Below are 12,254 nucleotides of genomic sequence, written 5' to 3'. Positions count from 1 at the left end.
GACCTACCCAGTCGCCCACCCACCCAGTAGCCGTTGGCCAGCCACCCGGCACAGACTCCTCCGGTCGCCCCAGCCCGGCGCAGCGGCCCGAACCCTAGCCGGGCATGGTGTCGCGGGGGCTGTTCGGCTGGTCCCCGCCGCACGTGCAGCCGCTCACGCCGGTCTCCGAGACCTCCGAGCCGCCGGAGTCGCCCTCGCCCTACGCCGCCGACGCATTCGGCGTCGGCGGCGGCCCCGGGGACCCGCCCCGCCACCCCGACGGCGGCGCGGGCCCCGAGGACGGCGACGGCGACGACGAGGGGGCCGAGGGCGAGGACCCCGAGCCGCCGCCCGCGGCGGTGCCCTTCAAGCGCCTCTTCGCCTGCGCCGACCGCCTCGACTGGGCGCTCATGGCCGCGGGCGGCGCCGCGGCCGCCGCCCACGGCGTCGCGCTCGTCGTCTACCTCCACCTCTTCGGCCGCGCCATCAACTCGCTCCACGGCCGCCACACCGACCAGCTCTTCCGCGACATCAAGCAGGTGCGCGCCCCCGTCTCCCCGCCCCGCAGCAGCAGCCGCAGATCTCACTCACTAGTCACGTCCATGCCGCTCCGTGTTCCCTTCGCTAAGTTTTTTCCCGCAGTAGCTAGCTGGGTACTGGATTCGGTTACGACATTTGTGATAGTTCCGCCTAACTTGCTCAAACAGAAGAGGAGATGATCCTATGGAGAGATTTGCTACTGTCAAGTGCTGTTCTGATGTACTGTGTTTTTTAGCTGCCTGGTGTACTGTAGATGTAAATTGTAATCGGTGATGTTCTCATATTTGGCAAGTCACAGTTCTCTACTCGTGCGTGCTACTTAGCTTTACGGGATTATTGGCATCATAATTTGTCGGTGTTGGATGCGCCGCATATAGGAAAGGGATTATAATATATAGCATTTTGTCTGGACGGAATACCCACAAAGGAATTTCGTAAGGACGACAGTTTAAGTAGGGTTAAGCCGTTTTGTGGACGGGGTACCGACAAGAGAATCTAGTTCAGGTTGACCATTTAAGCAGGGTTAGCCAATTGAGTCCTGTGTACTACTTGTCGCTTTCCGCATATAATTCAATGATGTCCTGCCAGATCCGGATGGCACTTTTCCAACCAGATCGTGACGTCCGACATGCTCGATGTGCGTGGCTAGCCGCATATCTTTCATTACTCCTGATAACGCATTTTTATGGTTTTTGAAAAGTGATAGATGCATCTGTTTAAGTAATGCTATATATTTATGGTTTTCCTGCAGTACCTGGGTGTAGTTGGCAATCTGGGTTCGCTTAGAACATTTGTGCTAGTTTCGTTCTATTTCTGCCTAATTTGCTCAAACAGAAGAGATGATCCTAGGGAGAAATTTGTTTAAATCAAGTGCTTTAGGACTGAATGTGAAGATGTGTTGTCTTAGTCCTGGTGTACTGTTCATATGAATTATAATCAATGTTCTGATGTTTGCTCTTTATTCATGCCTGCTACTTGGCTTCATGAGATTATTGCCATCACGACTTATTCGTAGTGAACAATCTGGATTCACTTGTGCATATTAGCCTATTAGGACATTTGTGCTACTAGTTTCATTTTATTTCTACCCGATTTGCTCAAAGAGGAGAAATCCGCTTAAATCAAGTGCCTAGGACTGAATGTGAATTGGTACTGTTAGAGTCCTGGTGCGCTGTTCATGTAAACTGCAATCGATGATGTTCTGATGTTTCGCAAGTCACAGTTCTTTACTCATGCATGCTAGTTAGCTTTACGAGATTATTGCCATCATACTTTGCCTGGGTTGGATGCGCTGCATGGGTTGCTTTATAGGAAGGGAATTATAGCATTTTGTCTGTATGGAATACCGACAAAGGAATTTAGTTAGGATGACTGTTTAAGTAGAGTGGAAGCATTTTGTGGATGGGATACCGACAAGAGAATTTAGTTCAGGATGACCATTTAAATAGGGTTAGCCATTTGAGTCCTGTGTGCCTGCCCTGCTCGGTAGCGGCCAAGTGCATGGGTTCTTCTTTGGGCTAGACGACACGAAAGGGGTAAGGCGTGCACGACGTGCCCAAAAGTAGTACCCGTCGCTTTCCGCATACAATTCAATGATGTACTGCCAGATCTGGATGGTTCGTTTCCAGCCAGGTTGTGACGTCCGGCATGCTCGCTGTGCGTGACTGGCCGCATATCTTTCATTAGTTTCTGATAATACATTTTTATAGTTTTCAACTCCTGAAGATGATGCTACGGAGAAATCTGCTTAAATCACGTGCTTAGGACTGAATGTGAAAATGTGCTGTTCAAGTCCTGTACTGTTCTTTTTTAGGTGCTACTGTCAATATAAATTATAATCGATATGTACTGTTAATATAGATTATAATTGATGTTCTGATATTTGGTAAGCAGTAGTTATTTATTCATGCCTGCTACTTGGCTTTACAAGATTATGGTCATCATACTTATTCTATTTGCTGGGGCTGAATGTGCTGCATGTGTTTGCTTTAAAGGGATGGAATTATAGCATTTTGTCTGGATGGAATACCGACAAAGGAATTTAGTTAGGATGACCATTTAAGTAGGTTTAACCATTTGAGGCCTGCATGCTCGCCCCACTCAGTAGTGGCCAAGCGCATGTGTTCTACTTTGGGCTAGACGACGTAAAAGTAGTAATTGTTGCTTTCTGCTTACAATTCGATGGATACCACCAAAGTTCGTGTCAACCAAAATCTGGATGGCTCTTCTCCAACCAGATCATGATGTCCGACGTGCTCGCTGTGCGGGCTGGCTGCATATCTTTATTGCTTCTGATAATTCATTTTTATGGTTTTCGAAAAATGATAGACACATCTGTTTAAGTAATGCTATTTATTTCGATCCAATATGATCTGACTATGCTCTGTAATTGATCTTACTGCATTATTGTGCTGAGCTCATACAATCTCAATTTGGAACCCCAACTTGCTATTATGATTTTCTACTTATGTTTACCTGATTAATTTTCTATTTCACTTGTTTGTATGTGAATTTGAATGCAAACCACACTTTCTACAAATCCATATGGAAGAAGAAAATCACTCTCGTGAATTTTCACAAGGTCATGCTTGAAATTTTGTTTGCATGAACCTTTGCATGTCTATGGGAAACTTGTAACTTTGTCACACTTTTCTGCACAAATGTTAGCGCTCACTTATCAATTTTGTAATTTGCCACGCTACGCTTAAATACTGCATATTAGCAGTCTTTTGTACGAGAAAATGTTTGTCTATCATTCACTTGTCTTGCTGTCTGCCTATAATAGTTTTTCTCTACCAGATTATTTGTCTTTGTGTTTTACAAGTCACCCTTTTTGTTGTTGGCTCTGCAGCACGCTTTATACTTCCTCTATATAGCCATTGGTGTGTTCTTTGCTGGATGGATAGGTAAGATGAGGCTGCATCGACTTATCAAAATCACTAAACGGTCCTTGTATGTTTACCAAATTTCAATAAGTCTGCTATATTTACAGAGGTTTCATGCTGGATTTTGACTGGGGAAAGGCAGACAGCAGTGATAAGGTCAAAGTATGTCCAAGTCTTGTTAAACCAAGACATGAGTTTCTTTGATACCTATGGAAACAATGGCGATATTGTTAGTCAAGTGCTTAGTGATGTCTTGCTCATTCAGTCTGCCCTGAGTGAGAAAGTGAGTTTTCATTGCTGAACCTTCTTAGTCATTGATAATGAATTGTGTTACATATCTGCTCTATAGTCTATTGAACCTTACTATAGTTTATCTTGCTGCTATATGATCCATTCAGTGTTATGATTAACCTTTTTAACTGGGGATAATGAATTGCATGCTTAATTATCTTCTGGCCATATGGTCTATCGAATCATTATGCCTTATATGGTCCATTGATCATTTTGAATTTTATCTTGCCATTGTATGGTCCATTGAATTGTTTTGAATTGTGTTATTTTTAGGTTGGAAACTACATCCACAATATGGCTACATTTTTTGGCGGACTTGTCATTGGTTTGTTGAACTGTTGGCAAATAGCTCTTTTGACATTGGCTACTGGACCCTTCATTGTTGCTGCAGGAGGAATATCAAACATATTTCTCCATAGGCTGGCAGAAAATATTCAGGATGCGTATGGTGAGGCAGCAAGCATTGCTGAGCAGGTATATCTAACTTTCCTGTGAACTTATAATAAGAGAATAAAACATGTCAACTGCTGTTTCTATTGATAATGTTGGCATGGGGCACTTTAGTTGCAAATTAAGCATGCTTGTTTTTTAGAGTTGCATCCATCAGCCAACTGCAAATGAAGTCGTATATCCAGCTGAGCAGTGCTTGTTTTGCAGGCAATCTTATACATCAGGACTTTGTACTCCTTCACAAATGAGACCCTGGCAAAGTATTCTTATGCTACTTCGCTTCAAGCGACTCTGCGCTATGGGATTCTGATAAGTCTGGTGCAAGGTCTTGGTCTCGGATTTACATATGGGCTCGCCATATGTTCTTGTGCCTTACAACTTTGGGTCGGGAGATTCCTTATTTTGCGTGGAAGAGCCAATGGTGGTGAAATTGTAGTTGCCCTGTTTGCTATTATTCTGAGTGGACTGTAAGCATGTTGATTGTAACAATTTCCTTACTTCTACACTTTTACACTGATAATCATCTTACCCAGTGCTCTTAATTGTTTATAGTGGACTCAATCAAGCAGCAACGAACTTCTATTCTTTCGAGCAAGGGCGTATAGCTGCATACAGACTCTATGAAATGATAAGCCGTTCAACTTCTACTGTAAACCAGGATGGCCGTACCTTAAATTCAGTACAAGGCAACATCGAGTTTCGTAATGTCTACTTCAGTTATCTCTCCCGTCCAGAAATCCCCATCTTAAGTGGCTTCTACCTTACTGTACCTGCTAGAAAGACTGTTGCTCTTGTTGGTAGAAATGGTTCAGGAAAAAGCAGCATAATACCTCTCATGGAGCGATTCTACGACCCAACCTTAGGTATTATATTTTTATTTGGGTTCCATAGGTATTATAGTTGCAAGCTATTTTTTCTATTATCTTGTCACCTCAACTGTGCTTATTGTTTACTCGTTGTTATGTGTTACAGGTGAAGTACTTTTGGATGGGGAAAATATAAAGAACTTGAAGCTAGAGTGGTTAAGAAGCCAAATAGGACTTGTGACCCAAGAACCAGCATTGTTGAGCTTGAGCATTCGGGAAAATATCGCATATGGAAGATCTGCTACAACTGACCAGATTGAGGAGGCAGCCAAAACAGCTCATGCACACACTTTCATCAGTTCGCTAGAAAAAGGATATGAAACTCAGGTACCTTGCTGCCTTTATCTTAGAAGTTGCTGGAACGGCAATTTCTTTATTTATTTTTACAGTTCTGACATGTTGTTTAATTTGAACTAATATGAAATAGGTTGGCCGTGCTGGGCTTTCGCTGACTGAAGAACAAAAGATAAAGCTCTCCATTGCTCGTGCTGTGCTCTCAAATCCATCAATTCTTTTGCTGGATGAGGTTACTGGCGCTCTTGATTTTGAGGCTGAGAAAGCTGTTCAGGAAGCACTAGATGTTTTGATGCTCGGGAGGTCTACTATCATCATAGCTAGACGTCTCAGCCTTATCAGGAATGCTGATTATATAGCAGTGATGGAGGAAGGCCAACTTGTTGAGATGGGGACACATGAAGAATTGTTAAATCTTGATGGTCTTTATGCTGAACTTCTTAAGTGTGAGGAAGCAGCAAAACTTCCGAAAAGGTCAGTGCATCATCTCTTGCGCAACTAGCAATTCAGTAGTTCCCTGGAAATAGAACTTGTATGTTGGTGTAGAACTTCCCGATCCTTGTTTGGTGAACAGCTGCTGTTTATTTTTGTTTGAGTTTGTATATTGATGCAGTGATCGAAAATAAATCTGCTTGTACGGGGCTGCCACTTCACATTTCATGGCTGAGTTGTTATATCTTTACTGTTTTAGTAGTTTCGGGAATCCATGCTTTATTTTTGTCGGTATCGTGTTCCATACCATGTTAAATTTTGTCTGATTTATGTCCAATGTTTTGGTGATATTTCCCCATTCTTGCTGCTTTATTTGTTTGTAACATCTATCTCTGAGTTTCTGTTCACCGAATAAAGAATAAAGATGGTAATTCATTTGCACCAGTGGTATTTTATTTTCATATTATATGGTAATATGGACAGATGACGTTGAGGTGGAATTTGCTCATTGATTCCTGGTCTCACTCATCTATCCATTTGATATGTACAAAATTTATTTTTACTACACATGTGACCTACATGATAAAACATCTAAGTTATGCACATATATGTTTTGATTGGGCTGCTTGTGTCGAGCAATATGTATAACTGGCCTCTTAGCTTGCAGAAGAGCTCTTAGTTTTGAATGCTTATTTCATACACCACATATCGTGGGCTTCTGAAATTGTTTTAGTTACACAATTTCAGTCCCTTGTACCTTACCTACTGTAAGCTCTGAACTATTTATTGCACCATTAGCTTTAAATTGATGTAATTCTGTTTCTTGTATACACCTACTGTATGATCTTAACTGCTCCCTCTAAAGAAATATAAGATCGTTTAGATCACTACTTTAGCGATCTAAACAATCTTATGTTTCTTTGCAGAGGGAGTATTTATTTTGCTCAGCTATCATAAAATGTTTGTTCTTCATGTCTGCTCCAACAGGCATAATATTTGTTTCATAGATTTATTAAGTTCTGTTGGTCCTTTGAAGTGCATATTTGTTTTGTCTGTTGATCTTTTTCTCCTGAACTGTTTCAGGACACCTATGAGAAACTACAAAGAGCCCAGCTCCTTCCAAATTGAACGGGAATCATCAGCAAGCCACAGTTTCCAGGAGTCATCTTCTCCTATCATGTCAAAATCACCTTCACTTCAGAAAACACATGGTTTTCTTGCATTCCGAAATTCTGATGCCAACCCTAACTCGCGTGAGTCGCCAAACATTCAGAGTCCTCCTTCAGAGCAAGTGGCAGAAATCAGACTACCTATGGTTCCTTCTGAGAGAGCTCCATCCATCAAAAGGCAGGATAGTTTCGAGATGAAATTGCCTGATCTTCCCAAAATCGATGTTCCCCTACACCGGCAGTCTTCAAATACTTCAGATCCAGAATCACCAATATCACCATTATTGACTTCTGATCCAAAAAATGAGCGTTCCCACTCAAAAACTTTCAGCCGAACTCTTGATATGTTCGATAATTTTCGTTCTGATCCATCAAAGAAGCATCAAACAAAGGCTCCATCATTTTGGAAGCTTGCTGAGCTTAGCCTTACAGAGTATTTTTATGCTCTGCTGGGGAGTGCTGGTGCTGCGTGCTTTGGTTCATTTAATCCTCTTCTTGCTTATACGATATCCTTAATACTGGTGGCATACTACAGAATAGGTGTCCGCGATGTACATGATGAAGTGAACAAGTACTGCTCCTTCATTGTTGGCATGGGTATAATTACTGTGCTGGCTAACTTCTTGCAACACTTCTATTTTGGTATAATGGGAGAGAAAATGACTGAGCGTGTAAGAAGGATGATGTTTTCAGGTATGTAATGAAAGTTTCGTTCTTGCGTCCTTGATGGTGCAAACCTTCCTTTTGTAACATATTCTTGGCATAATATCCCCGTTACATGAAGCACATCTCATCAATATCTAATGCATTGAATAATGCTACAATGTTCTAACATCGTAGCTTAGTATTAGTAATTTAGTATAAAAAATGTCCTTGTACTGCCGAAGACTGATCTGTGATTGCTGCCCCTTTACTGCATTCCAGCAATTCTACGCAATGAAGTCGGATGGTTTGATGATGAGGAGAACAGTGCGGACATTTTGTCAATGCGACTTGCAAATGATGCAACCTTTGTTCGTGCTGCTTTCAGCAACAGGCTTTCTATATTCATCCAAGATACATCAGCTATTTTTGTGGCACTTCTTCTTGGTATGCTGCTAGAATGGCGGGTTGCTCTTGTTGCACTCGCAACCTTGCCTATCCTTGTGATTTCTGCAGTCGCACAGGTTAGCCCTCATCAAATTTCATCATTCTGATTCCTGACAATTGTAAGGCTATTTGTTTTGAAGCATCTGTTTTGCATGTACGAATATATCTATGTTATGTTACACTGTTACAGTTTACACGATTTGTTTAGTTATTTCTTGGTAAGGTTCAAACCGTGTCCAAGTACGAGGTACATTGAAACTGGAATCATGTTTTCATGATATTGATATATCTGTTGGTGTCCTCATTACCTGCCACTTGCAATACTTGATAGTGCTCTGATGGCATCTCTCTAGCAACGTTCCAACTTCCAAGTAAAGCAACCTCCTAATACCCCCCGCCATACCTGGGCTGCTAAAACAACGACATGCACAACATAACCAAATTTATAGAACAAGATGCTTAACTTCATAGCTCTGTTGAAGAATGAGTGCGCTTCCTAGTGTCACAGGCTTGCTGTTCTTGCGTTATCTGTACAATAGCTGTACAACTTCTTCTTTGTTGAGGCACTTTACTAGCAGATGTCCCTGTCATCATTAATTTGGCAGTAGCTTTGTATGAAAACAAATATTTTTCTACATGGTTTACTCAAAACTGAACTCAGATTTGCACAATATGACATTACGGAGTTGGCGTTGTGTCGACCAAATTTTCTCTGGAACGGCATAACGTCTTTCAATAGGTGGACATAAGGCTGCTATACTAGTCCAGCTATATTTTCATTCATATCCCCATTTACAAAAAGTTACTTTCGATCGGTATACCACCTTATGCAGTCAATGGTCTACTAGTGTGTCTACAGTCTAGGAGACTATGTCAGTATCATTGGTAATTATTTTAACTGCTTTTACTTTTCTCTTCCCGGCCCATTTAAGTTCAAGTACACTATTTAATCCATAGTTGCATTACTTTTGAGTAAGTTCTTACTGAGCTCTTATTAAACTGTACAATGGGGCTGATACTCGGATTCTTCCTTTCTTTTTTGCAGAAAATGTGGCTTTCTGGCTTTTCTAGAGGAATTCAGGAGATGCACAGGAAAGCGTCTTTAGTTCTTGAAGATGCAGTCAGGAATATCTATACTGTGGTGGCATTCTGTGCTGGTAACAAAATAATGGAGCTTTACAGATTGCAGCTTGGAAGTATTCTCACAAAAAGCTTTGTTCATGGGATGGGCATTGGCTTTGCCTTTGGCTTCTCTCAGTTCCTTCTTTTCGCCTGCAATGCGCTTCTGCTGTGGTATACAGCCGTAGCTGTGAAGGCTGGGCATCTCAGCCTGGTAACAGCACTCAAAGAGTACATCGTCTTCTCTTTTGCGACCTTTGCACTGGTGGAACCATTTGGCCTTGCTCCATACATCCTCAAGCGTCGGAAATCCCTGACCTCAGTCTTTGAGATCATTGACCGTGTACCCAAGATTGATCCAGATGATGCCAGTGGCCTGAAACCCCCCAATGTGTATGGGAGCATTGAGTTCAGGAGTATTGATTTCTGCTACCCAACTCGCCCTGAGATGATGGTTTTGAGTAATTTCAGCCTTAAAGTCAATGGAGGACAGACTATCGCTGTGGTGGGTGTATCTGGGTCAGGGAAGAGCACGATAATTTCCTTGATCGAGAGGTTCTATGACCCCACTGCTGGCCAAGTTTTGCTGGATGGCCGTGACTTGAAGTTGTTCAATGTGAGATGGCTGCGGAGCCACATGGGGCTGGTTCCTCAGGACCCTGTCATATTCTCCACAACCATAAGAGAGAACATCATATACGCAAGACACAACGCTACAGAATCCGAGATGAAGGAGGCTGCCAGGATAGCAAACGCTCACCATTTCATCAGCAGCCTGCCTCATGGCTACGACACGCACGTGGGAATGCGTGGAGTGGACTTGACACCTGGGCAGAAGCAGCGGATTGCCATCGCCCGCGTCGTGCTGAAGAACGCGCCCATTGTGCTGCTTGACGAAGCCAGCTCTGCCATCGAGTCTGAGTCAAGCAGGGTGGTGCAGGAGGCACTTGACACGTTGATCATGGGGAACAAGACGACGATCCTCATCGCGCACAGGACGGCCATGATGAAGCACGTGGACAACATCGTGGTGCTGAACGGTGGCAAGATCGTGGAGCAAGGGACGCACGACTCGCTGGTGCAGATGAATGGATTGTACATCAAGCTGATGCAGCCTCACTTCACCAAGGGGTTCCGGCAGCGTAGGTTGATATAGATGATGGTCCGGTAGATCTTGTACATTAGCTTACCCCAATGCAATTAAGCTAACCGGTTCCGCTTTGCTGACTGGTAACGGTGGGCCAAACATGGATGGAAGGCAGCTTCCTGTCACTGCAAAGACATGGTCTGACAGAATAGGATTGGCAGATGGTATTCAGTATTGATTATATGTTACTGGGGCTTTGATGGGACTGAAATTCTATTGGTATTTGTCATTTTGAAAATTACACTGGGGCGTGGAGTGGATGGAGCTGGAATACCATTGTAGCGCATCAGATCAGCTCCATCGTTGCATGATTTGGCGAGCGAGCATGGACTTTCTTCTCAAGATATTTGACATGTGCAGGCTGTGCTACCTATACATTCATGCCCTTTTTGTAACTGATGATTGTTAGATTGGGTTCCTACTTTGGTGCAGATCGATCATAACTAGAAATAATTTACTTGTTTTGCCCATTTAGGATGGGTGAGCTCTCTTGCTGGGTATGGAGGGTAGTTTGTCACTGAGGTGTAATTACAGAAGTAGTGGAGGGGTTGGATACTGTCTTTTTTTTTGTTTTGTTATGGCATTGGTTTAGTTTGTGGTGGTAGCTTAGCACAGCCTAGGACCATTGATTTTGTTTCATCATACATGCTCAACCTCTTAATTTTGTTTCATCATGTTGGTCATACATGCTCAACCTTTTAAGTTTGCTGGGTGCATGTTTCCATGCTCAATATAGTTTTCTTGTTTTATTCTGGCGCAGGGGGAAACCTCTTTGGGCATCCACCGGTGTTATGAAGAGAGGGGATTCTTCCCCGTTTCGCAGACTTGAACCCCGCTTGTTCGTAAATCCGCCATTGTTGCAAGCTCTGCTCTCTAGACCCCCCAATCTTCCTCCTTTCCCCCCAACTCAACCAGATCCACTTATGGCTGGCGGCGATGGGCCGTCACGTCGTGCTTCCAAGTGTGCTAGCTATCCGATTCTGCTTCGCTGACCGATTCACAGCAAGCTATTTTTGTGCGTGGTATTTGCTGTTCTAAGAATTCTAGTGGGGCTTTGACGCATCGGCTTGACTCCCAACATACATAGTGTGTGTGATTCATTCATCCAGACCGACTGAACATTCATGACCTTTGCAGGCAGGCTGCGATGCCTTTCTTTTGTAGCTGATGATTGCTAAGATTGTTGGCTTTCCTAACTAGTTAGTTTGGTGCAGCTAGCTTGGAACTACGAGTTTAACTGTTTATTAGGATGCTTCCCGTTGCTGGGTGTGCATTGAGCGTAGTGGGATGGGATGGGATGCGATGAATCTGATACTACTATCTTTTAATTATGGACCATCTTGTTACCATGTCCATCGTACATACTTAACCTCTTAATTTAATGGGCGCGCATACATTTGTCGTCTTAATTTAACTGACGGGGTGAATTACTAATACTTGCTGCATACATGTTTCTAGTTATCTTTACCTTTTCTAATTTTGTTCCATTTTAGTTAAATCTATAAATGAGGATAAAATTAGTTGATGGAAAAAGAACTGTACATATTTTATACTACTTTATAAATGCATTAAACAGTATCTAGGTTTGCTCTTACACGAATGACTGCGTCCACGGTCTTGCTCCTCTTTCCCCTTTGCTCAAGTGTGGTGCAACGTGACGTCCCCTTCATGGTTGAGACACTAAAATTCACGCGATGCTGTCTCATCGTAGCACTAATTCATCTCAGTTTCATCACCGGCCCTCCCACACATCTATGGTTTCTCTCTTCATTGTCCCCTTTTCCTTCCTTCCATTGGAAGTTTGGCAAGAAAAGCTGAAAGTTAAAGAGTTTTTGTTCGGATTTTTTGCTGAAAGCTATACAGGATTGTTTAGAAGTTCGGCATTTTATTGTTGAATATAATGTTCAATGATTGAAAAACATTGTTCATACACGTCCGGATAAGATGTGTTCATATAATGTGGAAACAGTGTTTTCCAAAAAGAATTAAAAAA

At 42.8% G+C, this 12,254-nt stretch overlaps 1 protein-coding gene across 1 annotated transcript; it reads left to right on the top strand.

The window, feature by feature from the left end:
• The first annotated feature begins 54 nt into the window (after positions 1–54).
• Positions 55–10,935, top strand: LOC119279027 (ABC transporter B family member 20-like). The gene is made up of 11 exons (XM_037560448.1): positions 55–518; positions 3,371–3,425; positions 3,512–3,687; positions 3,969–4,169; positions 4,353–4,612; positions 4,698–5,008; positions 5,118–5,338; positions 5,439–5,779; positions 6,821–7,599; positions 7,831–8,072; positions 9,041–10,935. Exons 1-11 carry the CDS (start codon positions 105–107, stop codon positions 10,268–10,270), a joined length of 4,230 nt encoding a protein of 1,409 aa, XP_037416345.1. The 5' UTR covers positions 55–104; the 3' UTR covers positions 10,271–10,935.
• Positions 10,936–12,254: the final 1,319 nt, after the last annotated feature.

The sequence above is a fragment of the Triticum dicoccoides genome, chromosome 3B, assembly GCF_002162155.2.
Source record: "Triticum dicoccoides isolate Atlit2015 ecotype Zavitan chromosome 3B, WEW_v2.0, whole genome shotgun sequence".
In the NCBI taxonomy this organism is placed as follows: domain Eukaryota; kingdom Viridiplantae; phylum Streptophyta; class Magnoliopsida; order Poales; family Poaceae; genus Triticum; species Triticum dicoccoides.
The sequence above is the reverse complement of the archived record's forward strand: the minus strand, read 5'-3'. Positions and strand labels throughout refer to the sequence as shown.